At 46.1% G+C, this 20,877-nt stretch overlaps 1 protein-coding gene across 11 annotated transcripts in view; it reads right to left on the bottom strand.

Annotated features, from left to right (window-relative positions):
• The window catches only part of ERI3 (ERI1 exoribonuclease family member 3), a 134,845-nt gene that overhangs the window by 49,287 nt on the left and 64,681 nt on the right, over positions 1-20,877 (bottom strand). For all 11 annotated transcript variants that reach the window (XM_023221408.2, XM_026455729.1, XM_023221410.2 and 8 more), the window contains one exon: positions 14,699-14,771. In XM_023221408.2, coding sequence (XP_023077176.1) covers positions 14,699-14,771 — 73 coding nt within the window. The remainder of the gene's footprint in view (positions 1-14,698; positions 14,772-20,877) is intronic.

Genomic DNA, 20,877 nt, shown 5'->3' with positions numbered 1-20,877 from the left:
GGAAACACACACACACACACACACACACACACACACACACACACACAAACCCTGGGGACAAGGCAGACTAACTTTAACCCTCTCAGACTCAACAGATATGTACATCTTTCCCCTGCCACCACACCCTATCTTTCTCCCAAACTTTTCTATAGTATTTATGCCTCTTAGTTTGCTGAAGTCCCCTCTGCTTGTCTAGCTCTGTGGACTAAGAGAAGCAGTATATCTAGTCCCTTTCCTCAAGTGGCGTGTGGTTCCTTACCCAGACAGACCACCCCATACACAATAGCAACAAGGAGGCATGGGCTCCACAACAACAAGGAGGCATGGGCTCTGAGCTGCACTGGGCCCTAGTAACTGGCCCAAATGGTTGGAGTACACACTCAACAGAATACCTAGGTTTAAATCCAGGTCCCAAACACACCCAGCAGAGCTCCCAACTTTCCTGTGCTCCAGAGCGAGCCCAGAATTCACTTCCTCAAGGATGCAAGAGAAAGGCAGGTGGGGCTCATTATGGGACTAGGACTAAGAGGCTGCCTCATTTGACAGAATACAGACTGTGAGCAGCAGCCAGCAAGAGAAGGCAGGCCCTAGGGTGGGCCTGCCATGGAGGGCACTATAAGAACTCCAGTGGGGAGGTCGCTTTGCAGCAGCTGCAGGGAACCTCGAGAGAAAGAAAGAATCCCAGCTGCCTTGAGCTGATTCCCTCACCTGCTTCTTTCCTGCTCCCCCTCCTGCCATACCCAGTGTAGCCACACCCACCAGGGATGCAGAGCAAGGCAGGCTAGCTCTCCAGCTGAGGGTGTACCAAGCTGCTCACCTAACACTGAGTGCCAGCATTCCTCTAAGAGCTTTACAAGCATGATCTAATTGATTCCTCACACTGTGATTTCCCACATTTACCGTAAGGATATAGAGGTCTTCTGCCTACGGTCTCAGACTGTCCATAGCTAATATACTAAAAGGTACGGTGGCTGCTTCCCTCCCTGCTATCGCTGGCCCACGGGCTCTCTCTTCCCTTCATGCACGTAAACGTGGCAGTTTTCTGGAGCTACTGTACCACTCTTAGAAGGCAGTTTAGGCTGGCAGCACTCTAGACATTGGCCAATGATTCCTTACTGCACATGCTCACTCTCGCTCCTCTTTTCCTCCAGTAAAAGCATACACATGGCTGGTCCACACAAGTAGCTTAAAACACCTGAAAACTGCTGTGTGTAGTTCCCCAATCCTGCAAAGTGCTTCACCACTTCAGGCCTTTCTTCACACTCCTCCCTTTGCCTGGATGCACTTGCACCGTCACCTGAGAACGTACTCATCTTTCAAGACTCAATTATCTTCACCAAAACCTTTCTTGATTTTCTCTCCCACACCCCAAACAAAAATGACTCCTCCCTCTTTTGCACTGGCAGCAACAAAGTAAAGCAGTTAAGAGCATGGACTCTGGAGTCTACTGCCTAGATTCAAATACTTACTCTATCACTCACCAACTGATGAACCTCTCTGCCCTTTAGTTTCCTCAGGTGTACAATGGCTAATAATGGAACTTCTCCCTTAGAATTGTTTGAGGATTAAGTGCGTTAATTTGTAAAAAGCATTTAGAACAGCACCTGGTTTTATTATTAATTATCTCTACCTTACAAATGAAAAAACCAAGGTTCAGGGAAGGTAAGCAACTTGTCCAAGAGCATAACACAGGTAGATGATAAGGCCAGGAATTGACCTAAGGTGAAAGTGCCTCTGTACTCCATTGGACAGCCAGGCATGCTGATGGTAGCCAGAATCAAGGGTGTGAGATGATCGACTCTGTTCCTCAGTGTGAGTTGAGGGTAAGCTGGTCCAATGACAGCATTAAGCTCATCCTTGCCAATGCTCACATGAACTCTGCTGTGAGAGTCTCTTTTTCCTAGCTCCTGCCCACAATGTCCTGTATGTCTACCTTGATCTCCTGTCCCCCCGACTCCTCTTCTCCCTGTAGCCTAGTCATCTCATCTCCAGTGGCCAGTACCAGGATAAGGGAAGGGCAGGGGCATAGTGCTATCATTTCATCCTCAGGTCAATTCTAGAAAGTGGATATGATTTTTCTTGTTTTATAGAGGGAGCTACCAAGGCTCAAAGAAGTTAAGTGACTTTTCTAAAACCCCACAGTTAGTAAATGTAGAGCCAAGATTCCATATCAGGTCTACTTGACTCCAGAGCCTAAATTCTGTGTGACAGGTATTAGTCATCATTTACAGGTTCAGAGAGGGACTTGCTCCAGATCACTGAGCTAGTGAGTAGCAATATTAGAAATCCAAGCCAGACTCCTCTGGCTCCAAAGCTCTTCCTTTGCACAGCAGTTTCCAGCTGTGAGCCACATCCCACCTCCCCAGGACTCGGTGTATACACCATGTATCACCTGAAGACTAAATGAGGGGTAAATCTCACATACAGCCGTACTATTTTTCCAGGTTTCTGCAGATAATATTGTAATTAATAAAACACAGGCCAGGCACAGTGGCTCATGCCTGTAATCCCAGCACTTTGGGAGGTTGAAGTGGGTGGATCACTCAAGGCCAGGAGCTCGAGACCAGCCTGGCCAACATGACGAGACCCCATCTCTACCAAAAATACAAAAATTAGCTGGGCATAGTAGCACACCCCTGTAATCCCAGCTACTCTGGCAGCTGAGGCATGAGAATCGCTTGAACCTGGGAGGCGGAGATTGCAGTAAGCTGAGATCACGCCACTGCATTCTAGCCTGGGTGACAGAGTAAAAGACTGTCTCAAAAAATAAAACACAAGTCCACGTTAAAAAAAAAACAAAAACAAAAACGAATTTACTACAGTTTTTTTTTCCATTATGTACTTTATCACTATATACGCAAAACACAAGTTCCACAAGTCCTGAAGGAGGAAGGGAATGTCTGTGGCATTTTCTGACATTGCTAAGAGCTCCTTGTACTCTGCCTGCTTACTTCTCTAAGAGCTCTCCAAAACCACACTTAAGTACCTTTCCTAAGGTACTGTCCTGATTCTCGGTTACAAACTCACAATCGAGAAATGTCTTCTGTATGGAATAACTGTCCAAAGGTCAACAGCAGCAACAGGAGGCACAATCCCTTCTGGGACCTGAGTCCCATAAATGCTAAGAACTAATGCAGTTTCCAGCAAAGTGGACCCAAGTCCTGAGCTATGGAAGGAAGGAGTCAGGGCAATGAATTTCTGTCTTTCGTACCTTAACCTCTAATTCCTTCCCTGCCCACTTCCCTAAGATACATGGTCTGAAGAAAAGAGCACACTGACCTGGGTTCAAATCCTAGCTTCACCTCTTCCTGGCTATGTGCCTTTAGGCAAGTTTCTTAATTTCTCTAAATTTATTTGTCTGGGAATTCCAGCAGAGGAATAGGCATCTGGACTCTGGAGCTCTTTAGTCTAGCCCAAGATTCAGTGTGGATTCAATTAATGCTTGTTGATGCCTACTGTGTGCCAGGTCCAGTGCCATGCACTGGAAATTCAGAGATGGGTGGTATACAGACTTCAGTGAGCTCACAGTATAGTGGGAAGATAATTACAAAAGCATGTAATACACTCAATACAAAGTTCTGAAGCCATACAAAGGAGGAAGTGACTTACTATTTCTACCAGAGGTGGGGGAACATCAGAGAAAGCATCACCTACAAGGGTTTTGAAGGATGAACAGGAGTTTCCCAACACACTAAAAGGGGAAGGCAATGTAAGAAAAGGAAACAGTATATGTAAGGGGAGGTGAAACAGTCATGTATATTTGAAAAACAGTAAGAAGTTTGATATGGCTGGAATGTTATGGAGAGACAGGAGATGTAGAGATAGGAATGGTGCAATCAACTAGATCATCCAGGGCCTTGGTATCTTGCTCAAGAGAAAAGATGGGGCAGAGCCTTTACTACCTACCCTTGGCTCTGGTGCTCTTCCTGTCAAAACAAGCACCCTGCAATCACACCCTTTCCTGTGCCTTTGATTTAAGAGTTCCCCTCCTGGCCCTGACAGTAAGGCATTTCTGTCCCACAGATTATAACTCACTCTGGGCTATTATTCAGCTCCCCAGCCCTGGCCCTGCTGCAGTTAGTCCAAACATAATATCCTTCATGCATATATTATCTGTCTCCCTATTATCTGGAATCATTTCGGAATTAAATTTCAGTCCTGCAATATTGGCTTCAGGAGCGGCGCGCTTTATGGGCTAGTCAAAGGTTAGAATACCAATCAAAATAACAGTGCCGATGCAGCGAGACATTTTAATATTCCAAAACCTGGTAATTGTAAAAGGACATAATATTTTTTCCCTGATTACCCCAAAGGCAACACATGTTAACAAGGCGAGGGAAGGAGTGAAAGAAATTTCAGAGTTCAGACAGCTGTAAGACATATTTAAAGGAAAAGCCCAGGCTGGGCACTACACCATGGGGGCAGGGAGATGGGAAGAAAGGAGACATTCCCTCTAGCTTTGGCAGCCCCTCACTCCAAAGACAGAGAGAGTCCTCTATCTCTGGACTACACTCCAAGAGCTTATTCCCAACAGCAGATGTTGCAGAGAGTGGGTTGAAAGGGGAAAGAGCTCAGGATCTGGAGTCTCAAGGCTCAGGTTCTTGTTTCAGCTTACAATTCAGTAGCCTCCAGCCTCCAAGACTCGTCCCTCCTGGGGTTCCGGCATCAAACCCAGCAGCAAGCACTCTGGGCTGCTCTCCCACTCACTCTCTTCTTATCTTATGCCTGTGCTCACACCTCCGCCTCATCTATACCTAGTGCTCTGTGCATGTGTTTTTTCCCAAAGAGAGATGAAGGCCCTGATCTACTTGGCCTGCAGAGCTGATTCCCATCAGGACACTAGCCCACAACTGCCCACTGCCCCACAGACAATGCTCTGCACTTTGGATGATGCCCAAGACCGAGACCACAGCCCCAGTCTGGTTCTGACCTCAGAGTGACCCAGAAGTAACTGCCTTCAGCGCAAACTCTCCCCCTCTCCAAAATAAAACAAAACAAACACCTTGCGGAGCCCCCTAGCTATTCACACCTCTCTTGGTTTTCATTTTTGTTTGTTCTTTTTTCCAAGTTAGCTTCTGAATAGCCCCAGCAGAGGAGCTCTGTGGACAGCACCTTGCAGCCACCCTTCTATAGTATCCTAGCTTCCGTAGCAGCTTAATCCTCACAGCTCCCCAAAAGTGAACTGACTAGCAGGGTTTTGGATCCCCTCACTCCTGATGACTTCCCAGCCAGCTCAGCCCACTTGCTGAAGCCTCCAATCTGCATCATCCCGACCTGCTGACCTGCCTATGGCCCCCAGCAAAGAACTTCATTAAGGCCGAGAATTTATTCCTCCATAAGCCCTTAATTTATTACTGCACTGATTGGGACTCTGAATGCTCCAAGGTCAGGAAAAGTCGCACTCCATCGTAGACACCAACCCTCCCTTCGGCAGTTTCTCCTGCTGCACCCTCCCAGGGGAGGGGGAGAGACAGAATGCTTCTTGGAGGGACCCAAGATTTTCTTTAAGAGCTGTTCCCAATCCCATCCTCTTTAGAGCACCCAGAAATTGCAGCAAGGCATAGTGTACAGATGGCAGAGGAAAAGTGGAGCAGCAATCTTCATACCCTGATATATCAGGGTCTGTTAAATTCCAGGTGGCCCTTGTCCCTACAGCTGCTAGATTTGACTGGCTGAGCCCTGCCTGCCAGGACTGACTCAGAATCCTCCTAAGGCTGCCTGCCTGCTTCTCCAGAAGCCCACCTCCCTCAGTCCATTTTGTGTTGCTATAAAGGAATACCTGAGGCTGGGTAATTTATTTTAAAAAAATGGTTTATTTGGCTCATGCTTCTGATGCCTGGAAAAGTTAAAGATTGGACATGGGGTGAGGGCCTCAGGCTGCTTCCACTCAAGGCAGAAAGTAAAGGGAAGCCAGCTTGTTCAGAGATCACATGGCAAAAGGAAGCAAGTTGAGACAGGGGGAAGTGCCAGGCTGTTTTTAACAACCAGCTCTCTTGGGAATGAATACGGTGAGAACTCACTGATATCCCCTACTCCTGCCCCAGGGAGGACATTAATCCATTCATTCACAACGAAGACACCTCCCGTTCGGTCCCATCTCCAACATTAGGGATCAAATTTCAACATGAGATCTGGAGAGGACAAACATCCAAACCATAGCACCACCCTATTCAGGCCCAGGCGTCAGAGGGAATTCCACACAATTTGCAAATATGTGTGGTGTGCACACGCTTGTGTGGCTATGTGTGTAGGTATGCATTTGTATTACATTTATACATATGTGTCCATGCACATGCAATAGGGAAACATATTTTATGCGTGCATGCATACATACACATACTCACATCCTTACGGAAGTCTCATCCATCCTTTCTGTTTCTTGATTCCTTATTCATAATAACATTCTTTTCCATTCAACATCAGCTACCCATTTCCATGGCCATACCCTGAGACTCAGAACCTGCCAACACCTAGAACTGCCCCATCTCTGAAATCACTAATTCAGACACCTATTCTCTAACCATAATCTCTAATCCTTCCATCTGGCATGTTAAACTATACCCGGCATACCAGTTCCTCATTTTATTGGTACCTATTTACTTTTTCCACATCCATCAGACCCCCTGCTATCTTATTTTCCTCCAACATCCAGCTTAGATCCCATAATCCATCTTGTCAACTGCTGTCTTACCAATATTTTCAATTCCCTATCCCTTTCATCAAACCTCCTTGAGGAAAATCTCCACCCTGGATGAATCTAAATGTCTACTTTCTCCATGCCCACAACCAGGCAGCTGAGGTTCAATAAAGAAAAGTCATACAACTGAACAGAGTGGTTCCACAGTGAATTAATACAATCAATCTCAACTGGATCCTCAACACTGCCTAGAAATCCTACTATACTTCTCAAGTCAGTTCAAACATCTATTCTTTACTAGAACTACAGCAATCCTGTAAACCCTCCCCAGCCCTTCCCTATTAGTGATCAGCAAATGACTCATCTTGTTTCACACAGAAAAATAAAAGCCATCAGACGGTAACTACCTCAACTTGCTGCCACCAAATCTACAAGCCCACCTACCTCCATTTGTGCCCATCTTCCTCTCCTTCCCTCCTGTCCCAGTAGAAGCAGGGACCTTCCTCCTAAAGAGAGCCAATTTCAAGAGTCTAGGTTCTCCATCCCTTCTCCTCTCACTTCCTCAGACGCCTCCCTTACTGGCTTCTTCTCCCCTGCACCTTCAACAGGATTTCCTTTTCTAATAAATCTTACAGAAAAACGCGTCTTCTACCTTAAAAACAAAACCCGCTTTAACCCCCACTTGCCCCGCCACAGCTCTTGTCCTTTCTCTCTCCTTCAACATTTCTGAAAAGGCTGAAGTTTCTCTATCTCCTCATTTCTCATTTACTCTTTAGTTCACTCCAATCTGGCTCCTGTCCCTATCATGCCACTCAGGACCAAGATCACTGAGGTCCTTGTTATTAAGTTCGGGGCTCATATTTTAGTCTTCCCCTTGTGCAGCCCTCTCTGAACTGACCACTCCTCTTCTTCTGAAACACTTTTTCTTGGTTTCTGCAATACCACACTCTTATGACCTTTCTTCTTCTATCACTTTTTTACTCTCTCTGTCTCTTCAGCATTTAGCAAAATTAAATTTAAGTTCAAGCTCTGCCACGTACTAATGTGAAACCATTCAGCAAGTTTCATCATTTCTCCACACCTTGGTTTTCTCAATCTTAAAATGTGAAAAATAATAGCAACCACTGAACTGGGTCCTGTGAGGACTAGACAATGTAGGTACATAACCATAGTGTCTAGCATAGCACTGTCCAATAGAAATATAATGTGAGCCACATATGAAACTTAGAATTTTCTAGTAGCCGCACTAAAAAGTAAAATGAAACAGATAAAATTATTTTAATAATTTACTTTATTTTAGTATAGCCAAATACTATTTCACATGTAATCAATACAAAAAATTATGAGACATTTTTCATTTTTTCATACCAAGTCTTTGAAATCTGATGTGTAACTTACACTTACTGTACATCTCAATTGGGATGCTAAAACTTCACCAGAAATACTTAATCTGCCAAGCGCAGTGGCTCATGCCTGTAATCTCAGCACTTTGGGAGACGAAGGCAGGTTGATTGCTAAGGCAAGGAGTTGGAAACCAGCCTGGCCAACATGGCAAAACTCTATTTCTACTAAAAATACAAAAATTAGCTTGGCATGGTGGCACACACCTGTAGTCCCAGCTACTTGGTAGGCTGAGGCACAAGAATCACTTACACCCAGGAAGCAGAGGCTACAGTGAGCCAAGATCATGCCACTGCACTTTAGCCTGGGCAACAGAGCAAGACTCTGTCTCAGAAAAAAAAAAAAAAAAATGAAATACTTAATCTGTATTTAGATTTTATACAATTAACAGTTTAAAATGTAGATTCACCAACTCACGTTGTACTAAACATAAAATTTTTCAAGGAAGTTTTTAATTAATTAATTTTTTTGAGATGGAGTCTCACTCTATTGCCCAGCCTGGAATGCTGTGGCATGATCTTGGCTCACTGTAACCTACACTGCCTCCCGGGTTCAAATGATTCTCATGCTTCAGCTTCCCGAGTAGCTGGGATTACAGGCGCCTGCCACCACATCCGGCTAATTTTTTTGTATTTTTTTTAATAGAGAGAAAGTTTTGCCATGTTGGCCAGGCTGGTCTCAAACTCCTGACCTCAGGTGATCTGCCCACCTCAGCCTCCCAAAGTGCTGAGATTACAGGCATGAGCCACTGCACCTGGCCAAGGAAGTTTTTCATTTAAATTGATTAAAATTAAATAAAATTTAAAATGTGTTCTTCACTCATACTAGCTATGTTTCAAGTGATACACTGCGACATGTGGCTAGTGGAAACTATGTTGGAAAACACAGGTCTAGCACACAAAATGCAATCTGTAATTCAGGACTATTTATTGTATTTTCTTTCTATTTTTGACTATTCCTTCTCTATCTCACAAATGTTGATATTTCTCAGTCCTAGGCTTTCTTCTCACCCTATACCCTCTTCTTTGGCAATCTCATCCACTTTCATGCTTTAATTATCAATCACAGACCAATAACACTGCCAATTTTTTTATTTCTTTGAGACAAGGTCTTGCACTGCAGGCTAGAGTGCAGTGGCACAATCATAGCTCACTGCAGCCTCGACCTCCTGGGCTCAAGGGATCCTTCTGCCTCAGCCTCCCAAGTAGCTAGGACTGCGAGCACGCATCACCAAGTCTGGCTAATTTTTTAATTTTTTGTAGAGATGAGGTCTCACTATGTTGCTCAGACTGGTCTTGAGCTCCTGGCCTCAAGTTATCCTCCCACCTCAGCCTCCCAAAGCACTGGGATTATAGGTATAAGCCACCATGCCTGGTCTTCAAATCTGCATCTCTTATCTAGGCTTCACCCCTGAGCCCCAGACCTATGTACTTAACTGCCTCCTCAATGTCTCAAAAGCATCTTAACTCATATGCCCCACATTGACTTCACCTTCTTTTCCAATCCTGAAACTTCTCCTTCTCCCATTATCTCAGTCAACTCATTCCAATTCAGTTGCTCAAATCATAAATCCCGGGGTCATCACGGTCTCCTCCTTCATCCTCAACCCTCACAACCAATCACCATTTCCTGTTTATTATACAATCAGTGCTACTATAGTACTCGTTGAAAGAGCAAATTTGTCCAATGCAACTGATGTATTGGGAACAATTTATAGTAACACAAATTTTACATTTGCTTATGTGCAATTTTGTTCACAAGAAACACCAGATAAACATAGGAAACTATACCTCACTGAACAGGGCTGGGTAGGAATATATAAAACACATACGTGCACACATCTTAAACATCTACCAGTCACCTAGATCACCGCATGTTATGGACCACATTCATCTGGTTACAATTTTCCATCTGATTTCAGATGATCTTCTTCCACTATTTCACAATAACTCACAAGCTGCAACCCTTCTCATGCCCATTTCTATAAGCAAACTTTGGGGTTTTACAGAGTAAAGTACCGTATTTATTGTGGTATTTATGTATTTCTTCAGCATTAATGTGTAAAACTATGCTACGATTTTTATTAGATTTCTATCTTTTATGTGTCACTAACTGAATTTTTATTGCATGACTTTCTCTAGCACAGTGATTTTCAGAAATCTATATGTTGCATTATAGCAGAACCGACTATACCATTTAATACTCAGGAATTGGCCCATTTCTCTACATTTCCACTGCTACCGGTTCAATCCAAGTAATTACCATCTTTCACCTGGACCACAGAAACAGCTTAATTCTGTGGTTCTCAACCAAGGACAGTATTCCTCCACTCCCACCCTGGCCAGGCCACTAGAAATGTATACGGGGTGATATTTTTTATTATCACAATGACTTGGAGAGGGGCACTATTGATATTCAATCAACAGGGGCTGGGGATGCTACAAGTTCTGCAATGTCACCCACACAATGATTTGTCCCACCCACAAATGCCATAGCCCTATTAAGAAAAACCAGCAATTGGTCTCCTGCATCTGCTCTTAACTCCTTCTACACTACAGCCAGAGAGAACTTTCTTAGAATGCAAATCAGATGATACCCCTCTTATATTTAATACCCATTAATAGCTTCCTCTTACCCTAAACATCAGGGTCAAAATCAAAGTGTGGTCTATAGGCTCCTGACTTCCTTCTAGCCTCATCTCATGCCACTCTCCTTTTGCCACCTTCACTACGTTTTAGGCATTCATTCACTCAACAAATAAGGATTAAACGTGTGTGCCAGGAACTATTCAGAGTGATGGCGGTAGAGCAGTGAACAAGAGACACTAATTCTTTCTCTTCCTAGAACTTACATTCTAGTTTCATAAAGCTGCCAGGCTTCTCCTCACCTCAGTCTCTCGTCACATGCTACTTTGTGCTTAGTCAATTCCAACTCACTCTTCAGGTCTCAGCTTAGACATCCTTCCTCAGGGAACAATTCTCTGACCCCACCCTATTAAGTTAGTTCCTTCTTATATGATCCATGACTCTGAACTGTTTAGTGTTACTCAATGCAACTAAAATTATTTATTCAATATCTACCTTCTTTTATCCCCAGGCCCTCACACAGTACCTGGCACACAGAAGGCATTCAAAATATTTATTGGCCAGGCACGGTGACTAATGCCTGCAATCCTAGCACTTGGGGAGGCTGAAGAGGGCGGACTGCTTGAGCCCAGGAGTTTGAGACCAGCCTGGACAACATGGCAAAACCCCATTTCTACAAAAAACACAAAAACTAGCCAGGCATAGTGATGGGCACCTGTAGTCCCAGCTATTTGGGAGGCTGAAGTGGGAGGATCATCTGAGCCCAGTAGGTCAACGCTGCAGTGAGCTGTGTTGGTACTACTGCACTCTAGCCTGCATGACAGAGGAGACCCATCCCCCGTCTCACACACACACAAAAAAGAATATTCATTTATTGATGAAGATATATATATTTTTTACATATATATATGTATGTTTACCTGTGTGCACATATCTTTATACCTTATGAATACATATGTATAAACACCTTCATGTCTGGGTATGTCTCCAAATACTTCTGCAGGTGACTGCTTATATGAATATGTGCATACACATGAACACATGTATGGATACAGACATGCAATCTGGAGTATACTCACTTGGGGTGTATGCATTCACATGCATATACATGTGTATATTTATGCATGTGCATGTGTGTGTGTGTGGGTGTGGGTGTGTGTTTATTCTTCTGGCCCCTCAGTGACAGCTCTGATCTCCTGGAGGGAGCTGGGAGCAGGGCCCCAAGTCCTCTCTATGCTGACAGCTCAATAAGAATATAAGATCATTCAATGACGTTCCAAATGTCAGCAAACACGGGCCTGCTCCACTCTGCTACAGGGGAAGTAGGTGGCAGCGGGAGATGTGGAAACTTGGCCATTGAATAATGCCTATTTCCTGATGCAACCCACACCATTTCTGGAGAAGTAAGGGCAGCTGAAAGACATTTTGCCTCTTCTCAGATTAGAGGTCTTAGGAAATAGGCATGGTGAATTCATCCCCAGTTGCTCACTCACTAGGCAAGTCTCAGGTGACCAAGCAGACCAGGACCTTCCCCACCTTTCTCAAGGAGTAATGCTCTGCTGGGGGAGTGGAGGAGGAGGAGAGAAGAAAGGGAAGGGGGAAATGCAAAGTAAGATCAAGGACAGGAGGGGACCCTGTAGAGAACCAGAGCCTGGGTCACACAGGGGACACAAGGCATGGAGTAAGGCTTTTATATAATATTCCTGCAACCTTGACAATGACCTCTCTGGCTTGGCTTTTATCATTACTCTTTTTAAGCAGGAATCTTAGTGCAGCCTGCACCAAGTCACACAGCATAAAGGTCAGAAAGAGTACCATGCCCCTGGGCCTCCAGGACTCAGCGGCCTCTATGTCCTGAATGGCTGTTGGTAAGGACTGAGCTAAAGTCCAGAGTTAAGCCATCTCTCCTGTCGGGCCTTTAAGCACCTTTGCAATACAAAGTGGCTGGAGTACAGAGAGGAAGGGGTTAGACCCCTTGTTCTCCCAGACTTGCTCAGCTTACCTCACACGAAGAAATCACGAGGCCAACTAGGAACAGAGTCCTCAGTTTCCCCTTGTACCTATTCCCTTCCTCTTCAGGTCAGCACAGTCTGCAGGGGAACCAAGCTGAACAGACTCTGGGCAGCCTGCCTCTACTCCCACCCTTTGGGCCAGCAGCACCAAGGTGACCCTGCGTGGCAATGTTACAACATGAGTTGGCTGCTTTCCTGCCTTTCTGCCAAGGAACCTGGAGGCAGGGAGCTATCCATACACCAAAAAGTCTAGTGAACTTCACAGAGTAATTGTTCATGGTCAGCGCCTGCCTCGCCTGGCCGGGCCTTCACATTGCATTTGCTGAGGCCAGCAAGCAGCTCAGATGTGCTCTGACAGCCGGTATGCTATATTCCAGGGTCCATGCCTCGCCACACCCACACGCCTAGCCCCACCCACATGCCTAGCTCTGCCTTGGGGGACCTCTGTGGAACTAGTCCTCAAAGATGAATCCGTCAGCCAGCAATTACTCACTAAGCACATACTCTATACCCAGCCCTGGCCTAGCCACCGGAGACACAGAGAGGAACCAGACTTCATCTCTGTGATCCAGACAGCCATGTGTGGAAGGAAATACACATGGATTCAGTTTCAACTGAGATAAGTGATTTCCCAAGTGCCAAGGAACCTCAAGGCAAGAGACTGACTGCTGAGCTTCTCAGAAGTGATAACTGAGTTGAATCTTCCAGGGCAGGGAATATGTCGATGAAGATGACTGAGGGACATTTCAGACAGAAGGCAGGCCATAGGGCAAGGCCCAAACCTAGGGCAGTGCCTAGCTTCTTCAGCATAAGAGTAGTAGTAAGCAGCAGTTGCCCAGTTTCATGGGAGATCAGCAGGAAAGGGGGGTAGGAGTCAAACTGCAAACAAGCCAAGTGCAAAGCACCTGTCCACCAGTGGAAAGCAAAGGACTTCACAAATGATGCCACAAAGTATGGAACTAAGTCCAAGGTCATTGTCAGTGTGGCACAAATACTTATAAAGCTTTCTCTTCCACTGCTACTCCACATGTTTGCTTAGCTCCAGCCCCCACACACACCAAAAGCATGCTTCCCTCCCTGCCGAGAAAGCATTCTCTTCTCCTCCTATCCATATCCCACCTCCCTTGAATGCCCAGGTCAAGACTCAAATCCTTGCCATACCTAGCCTCACCCCCCTTGACCTCTCTCTTCTCTAAGCGCCCTGGGAGCCACTACCTTGACCCCTGGTGTGTTCTCCTTTCTCTGAGCTTCCTCTGACTGGTAGCATGAAGCTCCTGAGGCTGCTCCAGGACTGCTGCCCTTAGATCAGAATGATTTATAGAGGTGAGTCTCCTTAGTGCACTGGGCCTCCCAGAGCAAGGATCCCTCTAGAGCAGGGATACTCTGCTAGGAAAGTACAGTTTTCTAAGTGATTCATTCTCTTCCAGGGCTCACTATCCTAGCCACACAGGGTCCTTGTCGGTCCATAGCCTTAGCGCCAGCTCCCCAGATGTTTGACGCTACATGAGTTCCAGTCTCTGCCCTCATGTCCAAAGGGAACTGGACTCTAGATTCCATGGCTCTTCCTCACATGAACCAGGCTCTCCTGGAGCAAGGCAGGAACAAAGCCAACTTAAATGAACTCTGCCTCCCAACCAGAGTGATATATCAGGGCCAGTCAGGAGGGTCAGAGGTCACATTCATGATAACAACAAAGGAGAATACTTTCCCAGAGGCTCAGCTAGCGCCACGTCTCTCCTACAGACAAGGCAGCTCTGCCCACAGACTCAGCTCTGAGCAAGAGCCCCCAGAAATCTCCTCAACTGGACTTCTCTGCATGTCTAGGGGACACCAACTAGGGCAGTGTCATAATCTGCCCAGCTGCCTGGTCCCCAAGCAGCTCTCCACTGTCAGAAATAACCACATTTCAGTGCATATTAGCTAAGGAAAAGGAAGAGGTTAAGAAAAGAGAAGAACAAAAAGAAAAGGAAGGAGAACAGATATAAGAAAAGAAAGCAAAGGACGGGAGCTCTGAAGCACAAGAGCACCAGGGGAAGCACCCAGTTGGAGCTCAGACACAGTACCTTTTTCAGATTAATCCACTGCTTGAAGTAATCCGCCACTGGCAAGCCCAAGTACTGGCACTGGCCTGGGAGCCTACAAAAAAAGGGAAGAGAGAACAAGTTGGGCGCATCCATGTCCCAGGTATGAAGTCTTAAGATAGGAAGTCCAACAGAGCCTACAAGACAAACAGACCTCAAAAGGTCAATCCATTAGCCATGAGTCCCACCCCACCAAAGAAAGGGACCCCACCTCCAGCACCATGGACACTGGGCTCCAGCTCTAGCCCTCAGATCCAAGTGTGAGAGCCCAAAAACTCTTTCCGAAATAACAGCAGCAGGCCATTATTTCCTAATGGCTTACAGTATGCCAAGCACCTTTTATTTTCACATTTCATCTTCAATGGAATGCTGAGACATAGGTACTGTTGTCTACATTTTACAGACTAGAAAATGAGATTTAGAGAGGTTACCCAAGGTCCTACAGCTAAAACATGATAGTGCCAAGAACTGAACCCAGTTCTGTCTGACTCTAAAGCCTATGTTCTTTCTATGCACTGGTTTGTTGTTTTGCTACAGCAGAGAGGCAGACAGACAAGATAGGAGGAGAGAGAGGCAGAGCATATGATTTAGAGATAGATGAGCAGGGGTTTCAGCTCACATTTAAGCCTCTGGCTAGAGGGTTGTTTCAGATAGAGAAGAGGCCAGGCAGAAGGATAAGAAGAGGTCAGAATTTAAATCAAGGGTCTGTTCTTGTTTTTCTTCTTTAAATTAGAATTTATCAACCATCTCCCGCTCTAGTTGGTGATGCTGTTTTACTCAGACAAATCCACTCAATCAAACATGCACTGATGCTTAACGAGGGTCAGGAACTTAGGAGTCAAAAAGTAAGATGTAACTCTTGCCCATAAAGGGCTCCGTTTGTTCAGAGGTACGGGCAATGAAAGAAAGACAAAAACAGCCTTAAGTTGGAGCATGGGGGCATATGCAAGAATGGAGGAAGACAATACTGGAAATAGCAGCCAGGAAAGATCATAGTCTTATTCCTAAGAGAAGAGCTTTGTCACAGGCAATGGAGAGCCTCTGATGAGTTGTGATTTACCAAGATCGTTCTAGAGGCAGCAAAAATAATAGACTAAAAGAGCAGGGTAGGAGCCGGGAGAGAGAAACAGTAGTGGTAATGGTGGTGATCAAGGAACAGACATTAAGATGAAAAGGAGGCCTCCGTGACTAAATGAAATGTGCGGCCCAGTGAGAAAACAGTAGAGCTACGTTGCTAGCTTCGTGCTGCTCACTAAGATGGATCCAAAGAAGGAAGCAGTGGCATGGAGAGCCTATGTGACATCTGGAGCAAGCCAGCATTTGGTCAATTTTATTACTGTTTTTAAATGCTCTACCTGTAGCATACCCACTTTCTGCCCAAACTTGGGGGGAACTGCTCCCCTGCCCCATCTTTAGTATGCCACTAGAAGGAAGCATGAGGTTGGGAATGCAGTTGTAGATATATGCCTGACACACAATAAGCACTCGATGTCTGCTGAGTTTGAGGTGCCTAGGAGATACTTGGCAGTGAAATGGTGTCTCAGAGGCAACTGGATATCCAGTTTTGAAGAGAGGTCTGGAATAAGAATACGGATTGCCAAATCATTAATATAATTATTAAGGTAATCATTCACATAACTTAAGTAAAATTAAAGCCAGGAGAGTAAATCAGATCACCTGGGAACAGTATAGAGTGAGGTGAGCAGAGGGCCCAGGCTAATGCCTTGGAAGTTTTATTGAGCTAAAATGAAACCAGGTTACCTCCATCAGACCATCATCACACACAAGGACCTCACTTCATAAAGCGGCCAGATCTAATTTTGGACTCGATTCTTAGAACATCCTTCCTTAAATACTAAAGTCTGTCTCCCTGTAACATCTACCCATTGGTCCAAAGTAGAAAATACAGAGAAAAAGACTTCCATCTTTTCCTCACAGAACCCTTCCAAGATCTGAGAGTCTAGAAAGCTTCCATGAGAGTCCTCTTCTCCAACCCACATATCCTTATCAACTTTAAGAGTTCCTCAGGAGACAATATGCCATGAGTCAGGACTTACCCAACCTATCCCCATTCCCAAAGGGCAGGGCCCCAGACCTTTCTCAGGGTATTAGACACTTAAAGTCAGACATGCTCTTTTGACCTCACTTCATATTACCTGTGGTCAATCTAAACTGTGATAAAAGCGTGCTTCCCCTTTCCGGAATATATAGAACTGATTTTTGAGTTTGAAATGTAAGCCATTAGTGTCAACTGCCATAGAGTGGTCAAGCAAGATGACAGTTGGGAAAAACCCAATGGATTGAGTAACGAGGAGGTCACAAATAATCTTCGTGAAAGGGGGATCAGTAGGCTGAGTGTGGGAGGCGGAAGGAAACCTGCAAAGTGTGGAAAGAGAGATAAGACAGTGGAGATTACAAGTGCAAAATCCTTTTCTAGAAAGTTTGGCTACAAGAATCCAGTTGAGATGACTGATTCCACTCCAGAAAGTTCAAAGCAGTCCAGCCTTCCCTCCATTACCCTTCAAATATTTGACAGATACTAATAGAAAATTGATCCCCTTGTTTCAGGCAGTGTATAGTAAGGATTTACTTTTATGAGACCCAAGATATCTCACCTGAAGAACAGGTTACTCTCAAACATCCAAGTGGCACAGTGACATTAACTACTACTGGTCAGTTTCCCGGAAGGGAAATTCCGGCTGAGGCCAAGATGATGAAGGAGTATCCAGACAGATGTGCCCATGTGGGATGAAGGACCAAGAACATGAGGAAATAAGGCAAGGTTTTTAAGGATGAAAGGTAGCCTTGGGAGCTAGAATGTGGTTGCCTAAAAAGCAGAACTGTAATCTGACAATAATTCTATTTCCTTCAATCTTTCTTTCATGTTCTTTATCCTTGGTATTTGTGAAAATCCTTGCTGAACTCAGCTATTTTAGAAAAATCACATTAAGGTCTATGAGTGAAGGGGACCACCAGAAGCAGCAGAATCTACAAAGGGAATAAGTCAGGGGGACTGGCCAGCAAAAGGCAGGGAGCCTCAATCTTATTCTCCCCTAGCCAACTGCAGCACTCTCTTTTAGTTGACACAGGCCAGGAGTCCTTTTGGCTCTGGCTAGCCCTGGGAGAGGAAGGGGCGCTCTCTTTAGCAGAATTTTAAGGGAAGACACAGCTGTAGACATTTCCACCGTCTAGGAAGGGTCTAGGTCAGTAGGATCATACCTGTCCTTCTCAGACGAGGACTTATCCCAGAGGGGCCACACTGAGGACAGACCAGACTGTCAGGTTGGACACTCAGCCTGAGATATGGCTCAGCAGCAGTTCTGAGTGCCATTCTGAATTCCATGTCTGACTGATGCACATGGGGGTTAGGCACTATAACTCTCACTTAGGGGCTCTAGCAACTTGCAGGTATACACACAGTTTGCAGATTCACTCGCAGGCATTCAGGTTGCTGAATAGTCCTCTGGGTGGTCCTAGCCCTATGACTCCAAGACACAAGCCATACAAATGTGGCAGGGCCCAGCCCCATCTTCATGAGAGACATAGGACCAAATGCCAGAATTTGAGCTCGCAGGTGCCTCATGGGAAGACAGCTACATATCTCTATCACACACCCTACCCCAGCTTAGAGAGGATCAAGACAGGAAATCTGTGAGGAAAGTGGGTTAGAGTGGTCATCATCCCTCACACAAAAGAGGAAACTGAGGCTCAGAGAAGAAAAGGATTTGCTCAAACAACAAGCCAAGGGTAGTACTAGAAACGGAACCTAAAGCTTCTGACTATACAGGCATAAGCTGTATAGATACACTCAGGGTTCTCTACAGTCCCTGGGAAGGCAAAGCCTGGGGCCTTAGAGAAGCAAGTAGCATAGTGGTCACTGCTCAAGGCCACGCCTGGGTTCAAGGTTCTTAAGAGCCTAAGGTCAGTGGGTATCAGTGGGTACATGGTACCACCAAACTGTCAAAAAAAAAAAAAAAAAGTCCCCCAGGGACAAAGGGTCTGAATGCTGTACATTCCTACCAGATCCTGATTCCAAGAAAAGAGCCACTGGCAGTGGGCCCTGGACTAGCCTGCGGGCATGAATGTGCAGGCAGGTTTATGGTGCCCAGTTCTCCATGCAGCTGGATTCACTGGGCACAAAGCTCCCCAACTGCCCAAACATCATCTGGTCATGCTTATTACTGCTGCCCAATGAAATTTTATGCACCGAGTCCACAGGTGTGATTTCCCCTTCTTTATGAGGGCTGGAATGACATCACTGATGGCCAATAGAAAAGAGCCAATTATGTCCAGGCCATAAAAAGGAATGAGATTTTTTTCAACCAAATCAAAAGTTCCTTCAGTTTCATGAATGCAAGAGGCCCCTTTAAGGAAGGGTCCCCCAATCCTGCCTGTGGGCTCAAGGGACATGATTGCTTTCCAAAGACTAGGGGTCTAAGGCCAGAAAGGTGGTCCACCCTTGGCATTTATCATGTGACCCTGCTATCACCACACTGGCCCCTCAGGGTCACCAGAACAGATGAACAAACCCTACCCTCAGACCCTAGTCAGCTCCTCTCTACTCCATCCAGGGGAAAATTAGAAGAGACAAGATACTCAACTTCCTTTATTACTCCTTTTGAATAACAGAAAAGAAAGCAAAGAGCATTCGCCCCGCTTAGAAAGAACAATATAGAGGAAACGGGGGTGTAAGAAACTGCCCCTCACCCCCGTAAGCACACAGCACAAAGCAAAAGGAGCCAGCCTTCCCCACCCCACCCCTCATTCAGCCCTGCCACCTGCAACTGAGCCACACTGGCTCGGCCCGAGACAGCCCTGATGGCAAACAGGTGTGGCTAGCCCGGCGCCAGCCAAGGCAGGGGAGTAGCTCATTAGGGGAACACCCCCCTCACTAATGGGTATGGCCACGGTGAAGCTATTGTGAGCGGGAGCTCAGCTTTGAAGATTAGGTGAGGCAGACGTCGGGGGAGAGTTGCTAAGCTGAGGCGAGGAAAGCTGCACATCCATGGAGGTCTGCCAGACAGACTGGCAGACAGGCCAACAGCTAGGACCAGCAAAAGAGCAGGCACCATGCTGGAAAAGGTGATGGACACTCTGCCTTCCATGCTTTCATCTCTTCAAGACTTAGGGGCAAACCCAACTCAGGGAGATGCATGTCATTCTCACTTTTAGCAGACTCAAAAATTTGAAGAGGAAGGGGACCAGCAGACTCTGGAGGCCTCCTTGGCTCCTTTCTCCCTCTCAAGAAATGCTGTGGTACCTGGATCTTGGAGTGATGTGGGCTGGCAGTCCTGGTGCCCGCCAGCTCCAGGACAGGCACATACTATTCGCCTGCAGGAGCAAACTACTGTATTCCATGTGATATGCAGCAATGAGGGAGTGTGGAGAGGCTCTGTCTTCTTCAAAGTCATCACTGGACCATGGAGGCACAGAAGGCCCAGGTTTGGGGAGGAGTGGGCCAGTAGAAGCCAACCAACCAGCCAGCTGGAAGATCCTACCACACGGATACCTGTGAGGGGTGGGTGGGCTTGCTTCCATGCAGAGTTGCCACACTTGCTCATTCCAATACACTCTCAAAGAATGCTGTCACTAGCAACCCTGCAGCTCATAACTGCCACAATTTCCTATGCTTCTCTCCAAGTCTTGAGCCTCAGGAAAGGGCCCATTCCCACTGGATCCCAGTCAGGGAGTCCTATCTAGTCAGAGCCTCCACAGGTAGCACGATGTGAGTCTGTGTCCAGCACGTTCAGGCTACTCCAGTCGAGGTAGCACTTAGCTGGGGACACAACTCTTTGTCTCTCCTGTTTCTGTTCCCTCACCCAGAGGAGATAAACAGACCCTAGGTGATAAACGGCCCGCCTTTCACGATCACTTTTCCTCAAGTTGAGGAGAGTAGCTAGTGATGGATGGGCTGGAATTTGGTTATCAGGAAGGGCTGTCAGCCAGAGGTGCCTATCTCCTCCCCCACTACGCAGGGCATCATTACACTGTGGCATCAAGGTAAAATATGACCAAGGGGAGGGAAGGAAGAAAGAGGGGAAGGCTGAGCTTACACACGGAGCAAATTGAGCAACAATGAGAGCAGGCACGAGGCTGGGACGTTAGTTATCTGCCCGTGACACCTTTTATCTCTGCACAAATTGGTCCTTCCTCCCCCACCG

The sequence above is a fragment of the Piliocolobus tephrosceles genome, chromosome 1, assembly GCF_002776525.5.
Source record: "Piliocolobus tephrosceles isolate RC106 chromosome 1, ASM277652v3, whole genome shotgun sequence".
Taxonomy (NCBI): Eukaryota; Metazoa; Chordata; class Mammalia; order Primates; family Cercopithecidae; genus Piliocolobus; species Piliocolobus tephrosceles.
Note: the sequence above shows the minus strand (reverse complement) of the source record. Positions and strands in the feature narration are given on the sequence as shown.